Source organism: Nelumbo lutea, chromosome 7 (genome assembly GCF_056320005.1).
Source record: "Nelumbo lutea isolate HS-2025 chromosome 7, American lotus-T2T, whole genome shotgun sequence".
Classification (NCBI taxonomy): Eukaryota; Viridiplantae; Streptophyta; class Magnoliopsida; order Proteales; family Nelumbonaceae; genus Nelumbo; species Nelumbo lutea.
The window spans coordinates 2579116-2598916 of NC_142690.1; the positions used below are offsets into that span (position 1 = coordinate 2579116).

At 38.3% G+C, this 19801-nt stretch overlaps 1 protein-coding gene, 1 long non-coding RNA gene and 2 pseudogenes across 3 annotated transcripts; 2 read left to right on the forward strand and 2 right to left on the reverse strand.

Annotated features, from left to right (window-relative positions):
• Positions 1-8365: 8365 nt before the first annotated feature.
• On the forward strand, positions 8366-10728 carry LOC148844611 (AAA-ATPase At4g25835 pseudogene; annotated as a pseudogene). Its single transcript, XR_016101784.1, has one exon. The product of XR_016101784.1 is annotated as an AAA-ATPase At4g25835 pseudogene (transcript).
• A 2997-nt stretch (positions 10729-13725) lies between these two features.
• LOC148844612 (pentatricopeptide repeat-containing protein At3g22690-like) lies at positions 13726-16198 on the reverse strand. Its single transcript, XM_088953143.1, has 3 exons — positions 15600-16198; positions 14909-14984; positions 13726-14805 (listed from the first exon to the last, which is right to left on the reverse strand). The coding sequence occupies exons 1-3, from the start codon at positions 16136-16138 to the stop codon at positions 14764-14766; spliced, it is 657 nt and encodes a 218-aa protein (XP_088809269.1). The 5' UTR covers positions 16139-16198; the 3' UTR covers positions 13726-14763.
• Positions 14162-14737, reverse strand: LOC148844613 (pentatricopeptide repeat-containing protein At3g29230 pseudogene; annotated as a pseudogene).
• LOC148844614 (uncharacterized) lies at positions 16187-16796 on the forward strand. Its single transcript, XR_016101785.1, has 2 exons — positions 16187-16465; positions 16575-16796. It is a non-coding gene; the product is annotated as an uncharacterized LOC148844614 (long non-coding RNA).
• The last annotated feature ends 3005 nt before the right edge of the window (positions 16797-19801 follow it).

Genomic DNA, 19801 nt, shown 5'->3' on the forward strand with positions numbered 1-19801 from the left:
CCCCCCCCCCCCCCACCCCACCCAGTAGTGGAATGTAAAGCTTCTAATCAAATAGGGGTGATCATAAAAAATCGAGTCAAAACGAGACCAAATCAAAAATTACAGTTAACCGAATCGATCGGTCAATACAAAAAAATCAGTGGTTAATAGAATCAATTGATATACATATATTTATAATATTATTTATATATTATATACATAAATATAATACATAATATATTATTTATTATTTATAATATGATATTTTATATATACATTTCTAACTTTTTATAATAGATTTATTTATAATATATATTATAGAAATAAAAAAACTGATAAATCAAACTTGAGGTTAACCAAATCGATCAACTTGATTTAGTTTCAATTATCGATTTTTCAAAATTTGGTATTACGTACTACCAATTTGATTTAATAAATAGGCCCACAGTTTTAGTTAAATGGAACATGAGCACCCCTACTTGTAAGGTTGTGTGTGAAACTACTCGCTACTGAGATAGCAGAGATGCCACTATCCGTCAAGGGTGTATGGCTGGCATTCAGTGGGCCTTTCCCAATATTATTGTGAAATCAGATGCCCCGGAAGCTATTAAATCAAGTCATCTCATCAACCCACCTGGATGGCACCCGTGTGGCCCTGTACAACTCTACATTCATATAGGATAGCCCTTTTGTTCATGCATTCCGGCCGGGGAACCATTTGTCCCCACCAGCTAGCTAAGGTGGCTGCCCGTTTTTGGTTCGAGTGTTAACTCTTTGTATTTCCCTTCTCTTCTCACAAATGCAAATCTATTTTAATCAAAATAAAAGATCAGCCTCTTTTACATTATTTTTTATTCAAAGAAAACAATGTCACTAAAAAATTTTTTAAAAAAAATGGTACAATTCTGTAATCGTACCACCCTTTTCCTCGACCATGAATCGAACACCATCTAAATTAGATTTAATTTATAATTAATTAACATGATATAGAATGAGTTCATGCAAAATGTTGTAATGTAAGTGTATTTGTTTGGGACCCACAATTCACCCGGTAAGTCTTAAAAGCTTTGGGTTGGGCTTGAAAAAATTAAATTAGACTTTCTTTTTCCAAGTAAAGGATATGATTACTAAACATTAATGAAAATATCCTTTCTACCATGAAAAATTATAAGGGTCCTATAGTCTGTTTGGTTCAGACAGGAATGAAAATGAAAATTAAAATCAACAAGAATGGGATTTTATTTTCAAGGGAGGGGTAAGAAATGATCATTTTCTCAAATAGGAGAATGTCATTCCAACAGGAATGGGAATAAGATTCCAATTCCATCCAACCAAACAGTTGGACCATTTTGATTCCAATTCCAGATCCATATTCCTGCAAACCAAACGGACCCTAAATACTTTTATCTTGAATTAAAACTTAGGCCCCATTTGGTTCACAGGATTAGAGGTCTGGAATTGGAATCGGATTGGGCAGAATCGGAATCTCATTCTCATTCTTGCTGGAATGGCACCCCCCTATTTGAGAGAATGGCCATTCCCACCCCCTTCCTTAAAAATGAAATTCCATTCTTGTCTGAACCAAACAGACTATGAAAATGAAGCATTCGGATTCCAACTGCAAACCAAACGGATGCTTTGTGTATGCATGTATTTATGTATGACTACCATTAAACCCACTTCAGCCGCTAAAAGTATGATCATATTGTGTGGATTCCTCATGCTAAAAACAAATTATTCTCATGTTTTAGATTTTTCCAAAGCCCAAAGCAATAGTTTGAACGGCCCAAATCAAATATTATCGATTTATTGGGAAGAGAACCATCCCCCCATTTCACTTTTGATTCTTAGGATGGTAAAAACAGGATGCCCTTCTAAAGCAAGACAAGATGATCTTTAGATGCATCACCAATAGACCCTCTTTCCTCCTCCCGCCCCTTCTACAGGAAAGATCAATAAAAGCATGATCACCCGTGCTTTGACCTCGGTTATTCCAAGCTTGTTCATTGATTCTCAGTATCGATCAGCAATTCAGCATAACCAGCTAACTGTGATTTCAAATTAAAACCCATGATAAAAAGCTCATGATGTTGTATCAACATTTCACTGAAAAAAAAAAATAGCAAAAGAATAATATGATGGAAATATCTATGTCTCACATTACCAGCAAAAACTCAACAAAAACTGAAAAACTCTAAGGATAATAGCTTTTGAGAACTATTAGCGACAAGTTTACCCAAGCCTTACTTAGGCGAAATAGTAAAACTATCAAAATAATTAAAAGAATCATGGTTCAAAGTATAGAGACCTGCGATACATTATGATATTTTGAACCTTGATTGAATAGAATACATAGAGCTAGACAACCTCACTGTTAGGTCGTGACCTGTGTGATTAAAGCAACAAGCAGTCTGTCCGGAGTACACTCCTTTGTTAACTTGCAATAGTTGATGTATGTGCAGCGCAGGGTGAAGAGCACTTGCTTTTTCTTTCTAACTGGGATAGGATGAAACCATGAACACTTTGGAACGTACAAGGAGGATTTTTCTAGGAAACCAATCAAGATCTATGTATGACACATGCCGCATCTTGACTGGTCCAGGAGAATTTTCCATTTTAAAAGCTTTCACTACTCTTCTCCGGAGAATTCCTCATTCCTTGCCAAGTAAGAGAATGAGAGTGGGAATTCTTTAGCGGCTTTCAATACAAAATCTTGTCATTTCCTCCCTCCAATCTTTCTTTTAAGTTGTAAAGGGAAGGTCACAGACGTTTTTGTCTCCTACTGTCCTCCAGTCATTAGTGAATGGGGTCTCGAGATTACCCAAACCAAATGATTGTGTGCATTTAATTATATCAACCTCAGAAAAATTAAAAAAAAAAAAAAAAAAGCTTCCAAAGGCAAATGTATCATCATTCCCTTCTGCAAGGAACTTCAATGTCGTCAGCCCCTTAATTCCTCCATTTTGGACACAGTACTCTCCAGACTCGAATGCAAAATCAATTAAACTTAGCAAAACAAACGACACCCAGCTACATTTCCCTTAATAGAAACACTGGTTTAAAGCTTTTGTTTTTCTTATTGATGATGGAAAGAAGAGGAGCTAATTAATGTCAGTAGACTGTCCTATATTCCCACATTTGCAGCTCCAGGGTGAAAGCGAAGTGACGGTTCAAACCCGTGAAGTAACAGGTTGAGTGTGGCACTGCACAGACACAGCAGTGCCATAGCCTCATCTTTGGGGGGAGCTGAGTTGAGTGCAATTCCGAGGGCCTGAGCTGAGAAGTGAGAAGGGAGTCATATAAAGGGGCCCTCAGTCCTCACCTCTTTGTGAATTGTGATAAATCATAGATGAGCATAAAATTTTGACAAGTGCAACTCAAACTCCATGTGAAACCAATTGGGGAAAGGGTAGCTAGTCCGTAGTAAAATTTCTGAGAGAGAGGAATCAGTAAAGCTTTGTTCATGTGTCTCGTTAATGGTGCAAGGTGCAGAGAGATGCACAGACACGAAGATTCTATAGGCTTTGGCTTATGGGAGTGCGTGTGCTCGTGTTGTGTGTGTCTGTGCCTGACCTCCATACTTTAACAGATAAATCACGAATAATGGAAGTGGGTATCCCAGGCTGAGCCTGGGATTGTTTTTGGTTGCTTTTTCTTGCTGGCTGCTCCCCAAGTGGGCCTTCTCTCTCTCTCCCTCTCTCTAACCCAGCAAAAGCTGGCTCCAGCAGCATCAATTCCCATTCCCAAATACCACTTTTGTCCCCTTTTTAAAGCGCCTTGATATGCTGATTTACCCAAAAAAGAATAAGCCCTTAGTTTCGCACGGCTCATTATCTCTTCCAAGTTTCCGACTAGTTGGATCAGAGCCCAGGCAACTTTCTCAGCCTATGGCTTATTTCATACCAAGGTTTTAAAAATTAAACCAGATATGAAACCGTTTTAACCACCGGTTTTTTTGGATAAAACATTCCAACTACATTCAGTTTGAACAGACAATTGTTCTGATTTAAAAAAAAAAAAAAACTAGAAAAATAGCCAAAAACCGTTTTTCAAATCAATGGGTTGATAATTGGATTACCCAAGTAAATGAGTCATTGACCAAATCAACAGTTTTAGGATAAAATAGAATTTATTGCCTGACTGATTTCCCGAGTCATCCTATTTGGCCATCCAGTTCGGTCTGATTTTCAAAACCATGATTCATACAAAAAGTATTTGATACACATTTTAAATTTTTATCAAAACCGCATTAGACAACAAATTATTCAAAAGATGAAAAGAAATAGGAATTCTCCATGAAAAATGTCTGTGTAAAATATGCTGAACTTTTCATTCCATAATACAAGTCAAATTCATGTCTGGGCAATATCTATGATGCTGAAAAGATATGAACTTGTGATACTGGAAGAGCTACGCCCAATCAAACACTCCCCAATCCTTCGTGAATTTTGATGAAAACCACGCACTTCATTACCACTTTCATTAATGGTTTTTTTACTTTTTTTTCCATCTTTATTTTGAGAAGGTCCGCCGTAGGCTCTTCATTCCACCAAATCATTCATGAGTACAGATAACAAAGAGACGAGGACCAAGTACAAGTTCTAGATAGACGAGAAGCAAACTTGGTGATATAGTAAGCCGCATGATTAAAAAGAACACAAAATTTACTTCAATTAGCCATGATATGTTGAATTCTCCAAGAAAACACCCAAACTATATCAATTTTTCATCAGTTAGGATGCCTTCCTATTTGGCATCAGTTGTGAGCACTGAAGACGACTTCATTATACACTTTTTTTTCATCAAATGTAGTTTTGACACATAAAAATAGCCTTGGCCGGGTTTGGGGAACACCTTCTAGTCTGGCGAGGGTCTAATAGTGTCTGACCCAGTGCCTGTATGTCCGTTTGGGAGGGCTTTCACGCGGGGCTTTTGTTATTTTATGAGCCAATAATTCCCGAAACTTGTTAAGTCCTGTTTAGGCTCAGTTTGGACAAATATGTACAGTGCAAGTACATATAATATAAAGTGTAAGATTTTGTATTGTATATATTTGTATTTATATCCCTTCCAAATTGAGCCTTAGGTTGTATTTGGTTGCAGTACAAATAAATTTGTACTGATGCAAAATCATGATAGTGCAAATGATTTGAGTATAAGTTCTGACCTATTTTCGTTTCAAACTTTTGCTTATTTTCTTTGATTGCAGTACAAATAAAGTAAATTAAAACATGAAGTAGAATCAAGTTAAATACAAAATAAAATTAAACAATAATTTATATTTTTTATATTTGCACTTCCATGCAAATAAATTTGCACTGCAACCAAACACAGCCTTAGTACAAATTTGAAAAGCCAAAATTAGGTTTACATGTGCCCAAAAATAAATTTTCCAATGAAACTATCACAGGTAGCTTCTTTGAAGTGATTCTGTGAACGCCAATATTTAAAAACCGATTTGGAATCAAAGCTGCTTTAGCCACTGGTTTTTGGGTCAGAATTGACCATCTGGTCCAAATGGATGATATATTGCAATTTAAAAAAAACAAAATGAAAATTGGTCAAAATTGTCATCCGAGTCAAATGAGTCAATGGTTCGATCCCCCGAGTCAGCAAGTTATTGACTAAGTCAACACTTTTGGCAAAAGAATGGTTCAGGGGTGAAACTGAACGATTGCCTGGATGGTTTCTGAGCCAAATAATCAGACCGTTCAGGCCAACAATAATTCGAAAACATGATCAACACATCTCAATCACACAGAAGCCCTCCCAAACAGGCTCTAAGTGCCTGTGAGGCTTTCAGATTGTATGAATTAGGCCCCACCTAAACAGCCATGTTTGATGATAACTCCAGAAAGCCCAAAATAGCTGTTTGTCAGCCAGAAATAGGGCTTTCCGGTTTCCACTCAAGCACCTTTTAGTGGCTTGTTCAAAGCAGCTCAACTAAAATCTCAACCCTCCCAAATGGGCCAACCAAAAAGCAAGCTCACGCAAACCATAAGGTTAGTCTAATGGGCTTGGAGCGTTGCGTAGACGGAATCTGAGCCGTCGGATTTTGACATTCTGCATAGAGTCTCTTTTTGGCTTTATTCTTGATTCCTCCGTTACCATATGCTTTCTCACATGGCTGACCTGCTTTGTATCCTTGCTATGCTTCACGTTTGCAGCTTTCCATGCCAACCAACCATTCCTTTTCCCAGTTTCAACGAGAAATGGTGATAAATAATTTAAAAAGGTGTCAAAGAAAAGAGAATAAAACGACCTGGGACCATTAGATCTTGATCCAACGGTGTTGAAGGGATTAACAACAATAAATATTCCTTTTGAAGTTTTAAAGATAAAAATCATCATGAAAGGCAACCAAGAAAAACTACTTTTAAAAGCAAGAATACCACAATAGTGCTCAAGATAAGAAAATTGCAACTACAAAAGGTGGGAATGTTTGTTTAGCTACCCCTAACTTGTAATGAGAACCACCGAAGAATCACGTCAAGTTGTGCTTTGGTTGGTTTAAAAATCTAAACCGGTGATCAAACCGATTTGTCATCGAATTGGTCTAAGCATGATACGAGCGAATCATATTTGCAAAGAATAGAACCGGATGACTTTTGGTTTTGGAAAACAGAATTATATTTGCAAAGAATTGAACCGGATGACTTTTGGTTTTGGAAGACAGAATCATATTTGCAAAAACCCCCCCTTAGTGCAGAAAAATAAATAAACATTAATGTTACTGGAAAAAACTAGCTCTATCAGTCGAATTGAATTATTAAAATTTTTAGGGTTTGGTTATGATGTAGAAAGGACATGATACCCAAATAACTTACAATCAATCAACTGGCATCATAAAAATAACCAATCATGTAAATTTTCACCAAAAGTCATAGAGGGTTATGATTGGTCAAAGTCTTTCCATATTATATCTTTCTGGCATCATATATTTTTCCAATTTTTAGACATTTCGATTAAAATCGATTGGAATAAATGCGAGTCCAGTTCAACTTATTGAACCTTAAAATTGTAATTATATGCAAGGTTCAAAGTATCAATACGATATGCATTTTGGCCGTATCGTATCGGTACTTAGAAATGGCTGAAACACCTATTTTTTTTAAGTTTTTTTTCGAAGTTTGATTTTTTGGGAAACTTAAAACGTGTTTTTTATGATTAAAAAAAGTTGGAGTCCAAAACACTTGAAAACAAGCATTTCAAACCGTATCTTTTTCAAAAAATAAGATACAATACGCCCAATACAAAGTATATCGTATCGATACTTTAAACCATGATTATAAAACACCCATACATGTAAACACCTTTCCCAAGCTTGGGTTGATGAGTTGAAGATAGGATTAGGGTTAGGGTTGAAATGTGTCAGTCTGATATAAAATCGGGTTAGGTTAATTAGGGTTGAAGACCTGATCAGGATCAGGATTGAAGTTTTGACACATTCATTTGGATTAAGATTGACCTCAAACTGAGACAACCTGGCCTGAATTGCAACCTCTCACCTTTCCCCACCCTCACCCCTCTCAAAGCTCAAAGCCATTGGCAGAAAAGAAGGAAAAGAAAAGAAAATTTTAATGCCACTTTTTTCTTGTTTACGCAGATGTAATGTCACTTTGATGTATTTTTATTGCAAAAGGTTCTTTCTTTCAACTTTATACGAATATATAGCGCTGTTAGTAGCATTTGGGATAACGCTCCTTCCACATTTCTACAACAAGCAACTCTGTGTGCAACTCCAAACCATGGAGTTGTGGGTGGCCTCTTTAATGGGCCAAGGCTCAGCCCAATATTCTGACGTTAGGGGAAAAAGGAAGCAAGCAATCTCACAATCTCAACCGTCCAAGATATGACCCCACAGACTATTATCACAGTGGCATACTCCCCTTATAGAGCACATTTATCTGGGAACTGGGATCCCATTTCTGAAACCTCCCCTGAAGTAGGGTATGGTTCAACAACTCTCTTAAACTTCAGGGGAGATTTCACGAATTTACCCTATAAGTTAAAGAACATTCAGCCTACACAATAAAAAATAAAGAATATTCTCTTAACTCTACTCTTAAAGCCCAAAATTGATAAAAGCAAAAGATAAAAGCAACTAGTAGAATATATATAAAAAGCAAAAGCCGCACCTCTCCGTGTGAGCGTGCATGCGTGTGGCCGGGCCAACCGGCCCAAACCATCTCTCTCTCTCTCTCTTTGTCTCAGTCTCTGTAATTGAAGTAAAGAAGGGAAGAAAAAAGAAGAGGAGTCGCCTCACCTTCAGCTTTCGCTTTATCTTTAGTGCTTTTGCCGAACAAACAGTCTCTTTATCTACAGTAGAGAATTAAAACTTCCCACACTGCCCATCACCCTTTTATCTTGTCTTCTTCTATTCACATATAAAAGCACTTAAAGAGAGAAACGGATCAGAGAGAGACAAAAACAAGGAGAGAAGAGAACACGAAGAAAAAGAAAAGAAAGAAGCTTGCAATGGAGATCTTATCACAGCTGTGGTCGTTGTTGGGGCTTCTCACAGTCCTTCAGAACGTCCTGCCTTCACAACTCCTCTCTCTGCTTCACTCCTTCTACGAGTCCCTACAAGATTTCTTCAGTCCATACTCTTACTTTGAGATCCCTGAGTTTAATGGCTACTGCGGCGTCGATGTCAACGACCTCTATCGCCATGTCAACCTCTACCTCAACTCCATCGACCCTTCTGCAACCTGTCGTCGCCTCACTCTTACTCGTTCCAAGACCTCCAACTGCATCTCCTTCACCGTTGCACCCAATCACACCGTTCATGACTCTTTCAACGGTCACCGTGTCTCCTGGACACACCACGTCGATACCGTACAAGACTCACTGGAGGAGAAGCGCAGCTTCTCGCTCAAGCTCCCCAAGCGGCACCGGCAGGCCCTCTTGTCGTCCTACCTTGAATTTGTCTCTTCTCGCGCCGAGGAGTTCGAACGCGTCTCACGCGAGCGACGACTCTACACCAACAATGGCCATGGTTCCTACGAGTCGGGGTGGGTCTCTGTTCCCTTCCGCCACCCTTCCACGTTTGAAACTCTCGCGCTTGAGCCCGAGTTGAAGGAACAGTTAACGGAAGACTTAACGGCGTTCGCTAACGGGAGAGATTTTTATCACAGAGTTGGACGGTCGTGGAAACGAGGGTATCTGTTGTATGGGCCTCCTGGGTCCGGCAAATCAAGCTTGATTGCTGCCATGGCGAATTTCTTGTGTTACGACGTTTACGATCTCGAGTTAACGAAGGTTTCAGATAATTCGGAGCTACGAGCATTGCTGATACAGACGACAAACCGTTCGATCATCGTCATTGAAGATATCGATTGTTCGCTCGATCTAACAGCGGACCGACTCTCAAAGAGGAAAAAATCAACTACACCGATGCCGGAGAGCCACCGGCGGTGCGAAGACGGAGAGGAAAACGGACGAGTCACGCTTTCGGGACTGCTTAACTTCACTGATGGTCTTTGGTCATGCTGCGGGGAGGAGAGGATTATCGTTTTCACTACGAATCACAGGGACAATGTTGACCCGGCGCTTGTTAGATGTGGACGCATGGACGTGCACGTTAGACTCGGCACGTGTGGAGTCCATGCGTTTAAGGCTTTGGCAAAGAACTACCTTGGAGTAGAGTCTCACATGCTGTTCGAGGTGGTGGAGAGTTGCATCAGAGCCGGTGGTGCTCTAACACCAGCTCAGATCGGAGAAATCCTGTTAAGGAACAGGAGAGATGCTGATGCAGCGATTAAAGCGGTGATATCAGCTCTGCAGGAAAGTCTTTTGAGAGGAGACCGCGATCCAACGGAAGGATGTCCTCGGGCACCGGAAGATGCAGCGAGAACGCCGGAGAGCGTGGACAGGATGCTATTGGAATCGCCGGAAAATTGGGATTCTTCTCCGGGGAGAATAGGCGGGAAGAAGAGGAAAGAGGGATCCACATGGGAGAAGAAAGTAAAGTTTCTGGTGCGGCTAAAATCGTTGACCAAATCGGACTCCGGGAGGAGAGGTGTCTAACTCTAAAGTCTAGCCCTCTCACTCACGAGCTCAGTCACTCTCTCTCTCTCTCTGTCTCTCTGTATGCTGTGGCCTGAGGCGATAGTGCAGGCTTTTCCTCTTTTTCTTTTTTATTTCTTGAGAACGGAGAGCCCCACCTTTTGACCGGGGATTTTGGGTTCTCTGTAACAGCAATTGGATTACCAGAGAAAGAGCAGAGATGAAGAATGAGATTGTGGAATGATGTATGTATGATGGCTATTGATTAATAATAAGACTAAACAACTGAGATGGAGGCGGAGGGTAGTAATGAATGCCATGCACGTAGCCAATTAATGGATCACTGTTCATGTGGTCATGCACAGTGAAGAGTGAAGAGAACGTAATAGAGAGGTGCACCGGCGACCGGCCGGTCCCACCCAATATTTACTATCAGAAACCCCACATAGGAAATTGATATATCATATATGAGATGGGTCCTCTGTATCTTTTATCTTTATCTTCCCTATATAGGACAGTTTTTCTGGGTCCATCTCTGTCTGTGTCAAATCTTCTTCTTGCTTATGTTTTATAGAGTAGAGAGATAAGAGATGTACGACAAGCCTAACGTGAACCCTACGTTTTTGTTTTGTGGAGAAATGTGAAAGTAATTGGATCGATGGGCTTTTCAAATAGCTGTAATACATGCGTTTGGCACTTTGATTATGGTTTCATTTTCTGACCACAGAAGGTTTATGGTGATTCTATTTTTTTATGGTAACTAAAGAGAAATATGAGTTGTTATTTGCTTGAAAAACATGTTTTTGTATCTGAGAAACATATTGAGTGATCAAAAGTGTAGATGGCTAACTAACATAAAATCAGGAGTCTCATTTTCTTGACCTGTTGAAATATATATGTTAGTTTTCCACAGGATTTTTTTTTATTTGGTGAAAATTTTACACATGATTAAACAACATAAAATAGCAATTTTCAGAAGATCAATTGTTTTCCTTCCTTTTGTATGCAACCAAACAGAGCCTGAATGTCTCTGGCCTATATTCACGGCTATCAAATTTATATCTATATAATATAGAGGAAGGAAGCCAAGAATCCTATCACCTCATCAGTGCTCACATCCGTTTTAATTTAATCTCTCTCTCTCTAATAAAGCAAGGATACAAATGAGATGGACCAAATCAGATTAAGGGCCAGTCCAAGACCAAATTTATCAATCCAAACCTTACCAAACATCTATCAAATCCATAGCATCCCATTGGTTTACTTGCTAGTTGAATATTGTTGATGGTAAATTAAGCAAGGGGTAAAACCTAGATCAAGGCTGGAGGTTCAGAATCATAAAGGCTACTTTATTTTCAAGTTTTGGCACTAATACGTTATTGCAGAGAAATCCCCATGACCTGAAACAATATCAAGACCTATAACTTTTTGTAACTGTGGGTCACCAGTAACTAAAAACCTTTTTATTCGGCCTTTGCGGTGGCATAATGATTTAATTTTCTTCTGAGGTGGTTTAAGACAAGCATAAATCACGACATTAAAGAAAATGCAACAGTGTTGGTGTCTTGACCAATCATGCATAATCATGTCTAATAGGCAAGTGTTGTCTTGAGCCTTACTGCCTCCGGTGTTGATCCAGCTACATTGACTGAGCCGCTTTGAACAAGTTATTAAAACTAACTTCATTACAAAGTTGATTTTTTCAGCTCAATCCTAAGTATTTTTGGGCCTTTTGGGTTTTTCACCAAACATTTGGGGCCTACCTTACAAGCTCAGTTTTGCTATGACAGTGTTGTAGCACAGGGCTAAAGCTGATAATCATGACCTTAGATGTATTGCCGCGGCCTCACCAGGACATCACTTCATCTAATTCAAGGTGAGGGCCGTGAGGCCATATAAATACATCAAAGGTTTTGATTTTGTTGTTTCAGCACAGCACTACAACACCGTCTAGCAAAAGTGGTTTGCTACCTTACAACACAGAAGCCACTGCATGAAAGCCCTACCAAAAGGCTGGCATGGGGTGTTATTATGAGTTATACAGCCCACTGCACAACCATTTCTTTCCATTAATCCAGTCTCCTAGTGTGCTATGCCCGACAGTCACTCTATCCCTCCCTTCACAACCGGGAAACAGAACCACTTTGTGTGTGTGTGTGTGCACACACACACAAAAGAACATCCATTAAGGTTGTGTTTGGTTTGAAAGAAAATGTAGGGAAAGGAAGGGAAAGGCAGGGAAACTTTAACATTGTATATGTTTCCCTACCTTTTCCTTCAAACCAAACACAGCCTAATAGAACGGTGGGATACATCCACTGAACTTAGGCTCCATAGCCAATCACAAAATGCGGGCCTGAGATCTAACGTGCCCTTAGACCAGACCCCCTTAGAGGCAATATTATGGACCACTACATTGGCCTCCCTAGCTAGGAACATGAAGAAAAGCAATTCCCTGCAACTCAGACGCTAAGGCTGTGCTTGGTTTGAAGGAAAAGGTAGGGGCTTACACAGGTTTTCCTCCCTTTCCCTTCAACGGTTCAACCAAACACAGCCTAAGTGGCTACGGGAAATTAGGAGAGAAGCAGAATCCTTTGGAACACTGATCATCCACATATGAAGTGAGGAAACAGTATCCCCTCCACATACGAAGTCACTGCTTCCCTTAAAATGTTTTTTCTAAGAGAAGCAGAATCCTTTGAAACATTGTTCCTTTTGTAGTCTCAGATGATTTGGAAGGAAAAAAATATATATATACACTTTTTAGCAAAATAATAAACCAGTCAATCAGTCGAGGAAGGGTTTACCTCCTGTTGTGTAGGTCATACCAAAGAAAGTCAACCAATCAGCTGGTTAATTGGTTTCTCTAGGCATCTATATGGATGCATTTTAAAGCCTTTCCTTCAAAAATATGTATAATGACTCGCACAGCATCAAATTGAAATCTATAAATAGTGTATAGGCTGTGCAGTAAGGAATGGCAAAACAGGATTCATGTAGCCAACCCGATATAGTTGGGGCAAGGTTCATAACATGTCATACTGTACAAACCATGTTAGCAATGTAATTGGGACCCCAACTCTATTCTTAGAGTTGAGAATCAATTGTCCTTCAGCCTCTGGCCTGAGTTCAATACCAGGTTTTAGCTCAAAAAGTGAATCAAAGACTAATCAGAACCAACTGACCTCTTTCTAGATCCCTAAAATTCTATAGATATCCAAGACTAATCAATCGAGTGACTCTTTTAACAAAGCTCCAAATTCATGCAAAATCCTGCTCAAAGAAGATTTTCTCCTATGTATAACCTACTTTTAATATCCATAATCCCTTGGGAGCACAAGGGAAAGGGGAAAAATCAATATCCAAAATCAACCCAAAGGTTCAACAAAGACTAAGGCTGGAACTGATATACAAGTTGTAGGCTCTAAGGCTCTAAATAGAGGGAAGGAGAAAAGATTTCTCAGATGAGGTAGTGAGAGAAGAAGAAAAAGCTCATAATCTGATGGAAGATATGCCCTTGAAAATAGTTATGATGGGTGTACAATACAATGGAGATGCTTACAAAAAAGGAGGAAAACAATTCTGTAACCATGCATTATGCTCCATCACACTTCATTTTCCCATCTTGAAACCATTTAATGTACTAACATCTTGGCTTGGTAAAAAAGCCAGAACAAATGGCATATGGTCCAGTATACATCAAACTATAACCTTTTGTTGTAATACAGGAGCAGATGATTTGAATAGATAAAAATGATAGCCTTTAACCTCAGATTTCATGATTACAATACGTACTTAACCATCTGAGTTCCAAGTATGTCATGGGGGCAGAAATTAAATCTTTGAACATAAATGGTTACAAATAAGGAAAGAAACTTTGAAACATCTTCAAACTTGCTTCCAGGCATTGTTTCTGTCGAGATTTACTCTAAGAAGCATTGTCTTGTTCCTTTCATGAAGTAACATGAATATGAAGATTTCATGAAGTATTGTCTTGTCATTCTTCTATGCTGATACATCTTAATATGACATTACCGGAATCTCTCCCTTATGGATTTAACACTCTCCACTTCCCATCCTCATTTCTCACAACAATGAGAATAAAAAATGTTCTTTTAGTTGCCTACAATGATAAGTAATAATATGTTCAACTCCCTCTGTAGTCTGTATATTCTTATACAATGCTATCATTCAGTTCCACCCAACTGCATCCTGGAACCTTCTTCAAAGCCTTCTTTTTCATACTTATTCTCAAACGTGCCATATCATCCCAATGACCAGTCACAGCAGACACGTTGGCAGCAAGTACATAGTTAGCTCCAAGTTCAGGCTCAACTTTAAGCAGAATCTTGCTAAAGTCCTCATCTACAGGAGGAGCCCAGCCATGATTTCTGCAGGAAACTATGAAACTCCTTAGTATAACTGAGTTGGGGCCTATTGGCATTTTCTTAATAATCTCATAAGCTTCCTCAACCCTCCCAGCCCGTCCAAACAGATCCACCATACAACCATAGTGCTCCACTGTTGGGATGATATTATATATTTTCACCATCTTATCGAAATACTCTAGGCCTTCATCAACCAAACCCAAGTGGCTGCAAGCACATAAAATGCATGAAAATGACATACTGTCAGGCTTCATGCCATCTTTTTCCATTTGGCTAAACAAGGCAATAGCATCTTCCCCACGGCCATGATCAGCAAGGCCAGATATCATGATTGTCCATGTCTGCAAGTTCTTCTCACTCATGGAGCTGAAAACTTGCAATGCTTTTTCTATATTCCCACACTTGGCATACATCTCGAGGAGAGCAGTTCCTAGTGCAATATCCAATTCAATATTATTAATAACAATTTGAGAGTGAACCGACTTTCCCATGCTCAGACTTCCCAGACGAGTGCAAACAGAAAGTAAGCTTACCAAAGTGACAGAATTAGGTTGCACATTCTCCAGCTTTATGTTTTGGAACATCCTCAAAGCATTCAAAGGCAAGTTGCTGCATTAATTGACTTGTAAGAGGATGCTTAAATGACAGATAAATGGAACTAAATTAATTTCATTAAGAAAACGGTTACTATTTTTAAACATTGGAACCATATATTATATGGGTCAATGACATCCAGGTCCAGAACCGGCCAAACGATATAGTCATAGCATCTTAGTTTATCAACTTCTTTCAGGCTGTTAAGACATACTTTCCAAGTTCCAACTTCTGGCAGGAACATGATAAACTGAAGTTTAAAATTAAAGAAAAAAAACCAAAACAAAACAAAAATTTACTCTAGAATATCCATTATACAGAAAAACATTGGTTATGAGACATATTCCTTGTATCATTTCACAATTTATGAATGCAATTCCAATGTCACATTTATAGTGTCTATATTTCATATATGGAGATCAAATCCGCCCCCCCCCCCCCCCAAGACTGCGCCCCACAACGTTCCACAGCCCAATACACGGCGGGGATGTGCTGTGGGACGTTGTGGCAGTCTTGTGGGGACTGATTTGAACTCTCATATATGGAAGCTAGGTTGGACACATCCTTCAGTGGGTTGTAGCTACCATAAAACAATACCAAATATACAATGGTTGGAGCGTTAATGCCTACCAAGCAACATATCCCGCTATTATAGAACTCCAAGAAACTACATCTCTATAAGTCATTTCGTCAAACACTTGTCTTGAAAACCCAATGGCACCGCAAGCAGCATACATCCTCAAGAGGGTATTCCCTATATATCGATCTGAATATAATCCCGTCTTGAAAATCAAGGAATGCACTGCCCCTCCTTCCTCTAACATGGAACAACGGCCACACGCTTTAAGAACAAAAGGGTATGTGAAGTTGTCCGGCCTAATTCCTGTCCAGAGCAGTCCCGAGAACAGCTTCACGGCTTCAATAGGTTGTGGGCTCTTCGCATATTGTCTAATGATTGAATTCCAACTGAAGAGAGGCGGTGAAATGGGGAGGCGATCGAAGAATACCCGGGCAAAATCAACTGAAATAGAACAAGCAGACGATATAAACCCCGATACGGAGAGGGAGTCAAAATCGAGAGCGGTTTTGAGGATCAGACAATGAATCTGGAGTAGATGGATGGAAGTTTTGGACCGCAGGAAGAGGAATGGAAGTTGGCGGGAAATCATCACACAGTGGAGAAATTTTTGAAGAACACACCAGTGATAGTCTAGCAAAGAAAAATAGAAAATCCATTGGTCTCGTCTTCATAGAGACAAATAAACACGTCTAAGATTACCAAAATACCCTTCACCATTACGTCATTATATTCGAGAAGGTACTCAGTCTCCAGGGTGGGAAGAAGAAAGCCCTAGAAAGTAGAAACCATGAAAGGTTCAGAGATTTTGATTAAAACAAGCGAGAGCGAAGGCGAAACTAAGAGCTTCAGTGACAAACCGCAAAAGCCTCCATTTAGACCAGCTAAAGATGACACAAAGCCAATCCTTCAAGATCCTGTACTCTCTCTCTCTCTCTAGATGGCACTTCATTGAGCTTTGCTGCATTTAGAGATAAATTACATGATTATTTTATGTATTTGTAGTAAAATTTTTTATTGTTTGGCAGATACTGCGATCAGACCCAATTGAGACGGAGGAAGCCGTCCTGCGACTTCCCCCTTTTCCTAAATGGAAGTCCTGAAATTTTGGGGTTTTGGATCGTGGAACTTTTGGCATTTGTTTCAATTGAATTGAATGCTTTTGGGGTTTTTTTTTTTTCATGTACAATTGAATCAAATTCTTGCACTTCAATGAATGATTTGCTATCATAACGAACTGTTCATCTCTACCATGATATTGCATCTACAGTTCTATTTTTCCTTAATATCTAGCACTGATATCAGAGATAATAATCCCCTGGAAATTAAGTTATTGACTAAAGTCAGCTGATTTTTGGCTAACTTTTTAGTATGTTTTGAACTTGAATCAAATGCGTGATGCTGCAGAGACTTCACAGTTATTTAGCCAAATCTAAGTGCTAACATTTTTTGCAAGAACAATGGCTTATTTATCATCAACAACCTTGGGACTGTTGGCATGGTTGTGGGTTATTATTGCAGGGAAAACCTGTTAAGTTCCACATAATTCTAATTCAGATAGAGCCTGAAGAAGTTTGAATGAATGGAAGTATAAAATAACTCATTAGAAAAAAAAGATACACAATTTATCTTTCACACCAAGTTAGGGATGATGAGTGAATGAAACAAAATAACAATGAAAGGCTCTCCTTTCAGATCTGGGAGATCTTAGTGGGGTGGTTTATATGAACAATAGCCTGATATAATACAAGGCATATTGAAAGAACAGGTATTTTTAGAGTCTTCCTTCTCTTTCTTCGGGAGTTATGAAAGGGGAAGCTGCTCTGTGAAAACAGATTAAGCAAGTCCGGTATTTAATTCTAAAGAGGGTAAATTGAATGGCATATGCAACGGTGGTATTGTCATTTTGAGAAAAGCATGAGGAGAATAGGCATATGAGGTTCATGGGGGAAAACATCATTGGAAGAATTGGGAATGTCAGAGTCGCACAGGTAAATTTAAGTCCAAAAAGTTATTCTTAATTGGAGATTGCATCTTCAAGAACACTAGGCCTTTTAGGTACTTGAGGAGGAACATGAGAGTAATAGAATTATTCATGTAGTAACTAAGATATTAAAACAAGTGCAGTTATTCTCATCAAAAATAGAATAAAAAAGAAACCCATTACAAAGAGGGTTTTAGATGACTGATATTTTCTACAGGTTATGACTTGAACAAGGTCCAGTTAGGTATTAATTTGATTTGATACCGACTCAACTCGATCAATTTCCTGTTTCCTGAATATTCTTGCCAGCCAGCTGCATGCTCGTAACTGTTGGAAATTGGCAGAACTTCTATGATTCTAATGTGGCTACTGAGCTACTCAGTCTCAGAGCACATTTTAATTTTTACATATTTCTTCCTGCTCCCCATTTTCCCTGTTAACCATGTCCAGAAGGACTAAGGTTCCAAAGCATTACAAAATCTCAGTGACCCAGGGAACCATGCCCTTTTGGTAACGAAAACCGGGGTACTCCCACTAGGGGTGTCAATTAGACCAGATTTGGTCCAATCTGATCCAGTCCAATGTGAGTCTATTACCGGAGGACCAGGTTCAGTCCAATCCGGTGAATACTTTGGACCATTTTGGACCAATCCAATTCAATGTCTGGACCGTTCAATCTGTTCAAATTGCTTTTAATTTAGATTTGGTTCCAACCCAAACCTAGTATATTGACACCTGTATTCTTATCTTCTATCAGTGGAGCGGATATTGTTCAATCCGACCCAATCCAATATAAATCCATTACGGATGGACCAGGCCAAATCCAATCCAATAAGTACTTTTGACCATTAAATATGGACTGATGGTCCAATTCAATATGTCTTATTGATCTGTCCAATCCGTCCAAATTAATTTTGATTTGGATCCATTGACACCCCCATCCACAGAAGGACAAAAAGGCAGAGCCATTCAAGCCAAACAAGGAACCATGAATTTTCCTTTCAGGTTTCAGACGTAGTTTTTGAAAGGGCTCCGCTTATAATTCATATTCAGTCCAGCATCAAGCCTGGACATAGTTTTTTAGCCTGACGCCCTGATCCAGCAGCACCACCCAATCTCAAATGGATTATCCTTATTCGTTTTTTTTTTTTTTATGGATCATAATTCTCAGGACATTCACTTGCCACTATGAACCTGATGACTGACTACGCATGACCCCGTACTAAGTATAGGTTCATAATATGAATTATTTCATTTTTTTTTAAATCATCTATATTAGAAATTTAGATTAAGTATTTTATTTTCTTTTTATAGACTTTTATTTGATTTAAGAAATTTACCATGTTTTATCTAAAAAATGGCCCATATTATTTATTATTTCATTTGAGATTCACAACTTAAGCTTATATGATAAATTTGACTTTGGTTTCTTATTTAATTAAGAAAATTAATCAAGTTTAATTTGCAATTAAAAATTTATGCTTTTTCTTCTTTTTAGTCTATGGAGTAGTAGGCGTGGCAAAATCCTAAGTATGGGGCAACTATTATTTTGTTTGAGATTCAGTACATGTATTGGTAAGTTTAATTTGAGTATTTTAGGAAGATAAAGATATTTTAGGAAGAAACATTAGATAATTGAGTATTTTGTGAGAGTATAGAATTATAGATAATGTTAAAAAATTTAAAAGAAAAATGTAAGTTTTGACAAATAGTGTAGAAGGATGGAGAGGAGATGCTAACGTAGACAATTACATTTTATAATGTAATACATATCCAATTAATTTTTATTTAAATAGTTGTTTTTTATTTTTTATCACATTTTAATTAACTTAAATTAAATTATTAGTTTTATTTGACTAATAAATCTAAGGTAACTTAATGAAGTTAATTAATCCAATTATTTAGCCGTTTTACTAATTATTCAATCATTTTCTTTTTTTTTTTTGAAATAATAATTTTTAATAATTATTGAATCATTTTGTATTTCTTTTTATAAACTTAATAACTTTTGTTTTACATATTAATTATACATACAAAAATTAATGAATTAATAATTAATTTTATGTACTAAGTTATTAATTTCATGGTCAGAAACTCAAAGGCATGGCTTGAAGCCTTGAACGTCAATGCGAGTAAGATGGAAACGTGAAAAGGGAAGAGAATGAAAGAAAACTTACACTCTGTATCTATATACTGAAACAAAGCATGCAACATTGATGGACGGGGTTTCATCTAAAAAAATCAATTATGAGGAAAATCACGCCCAAAACA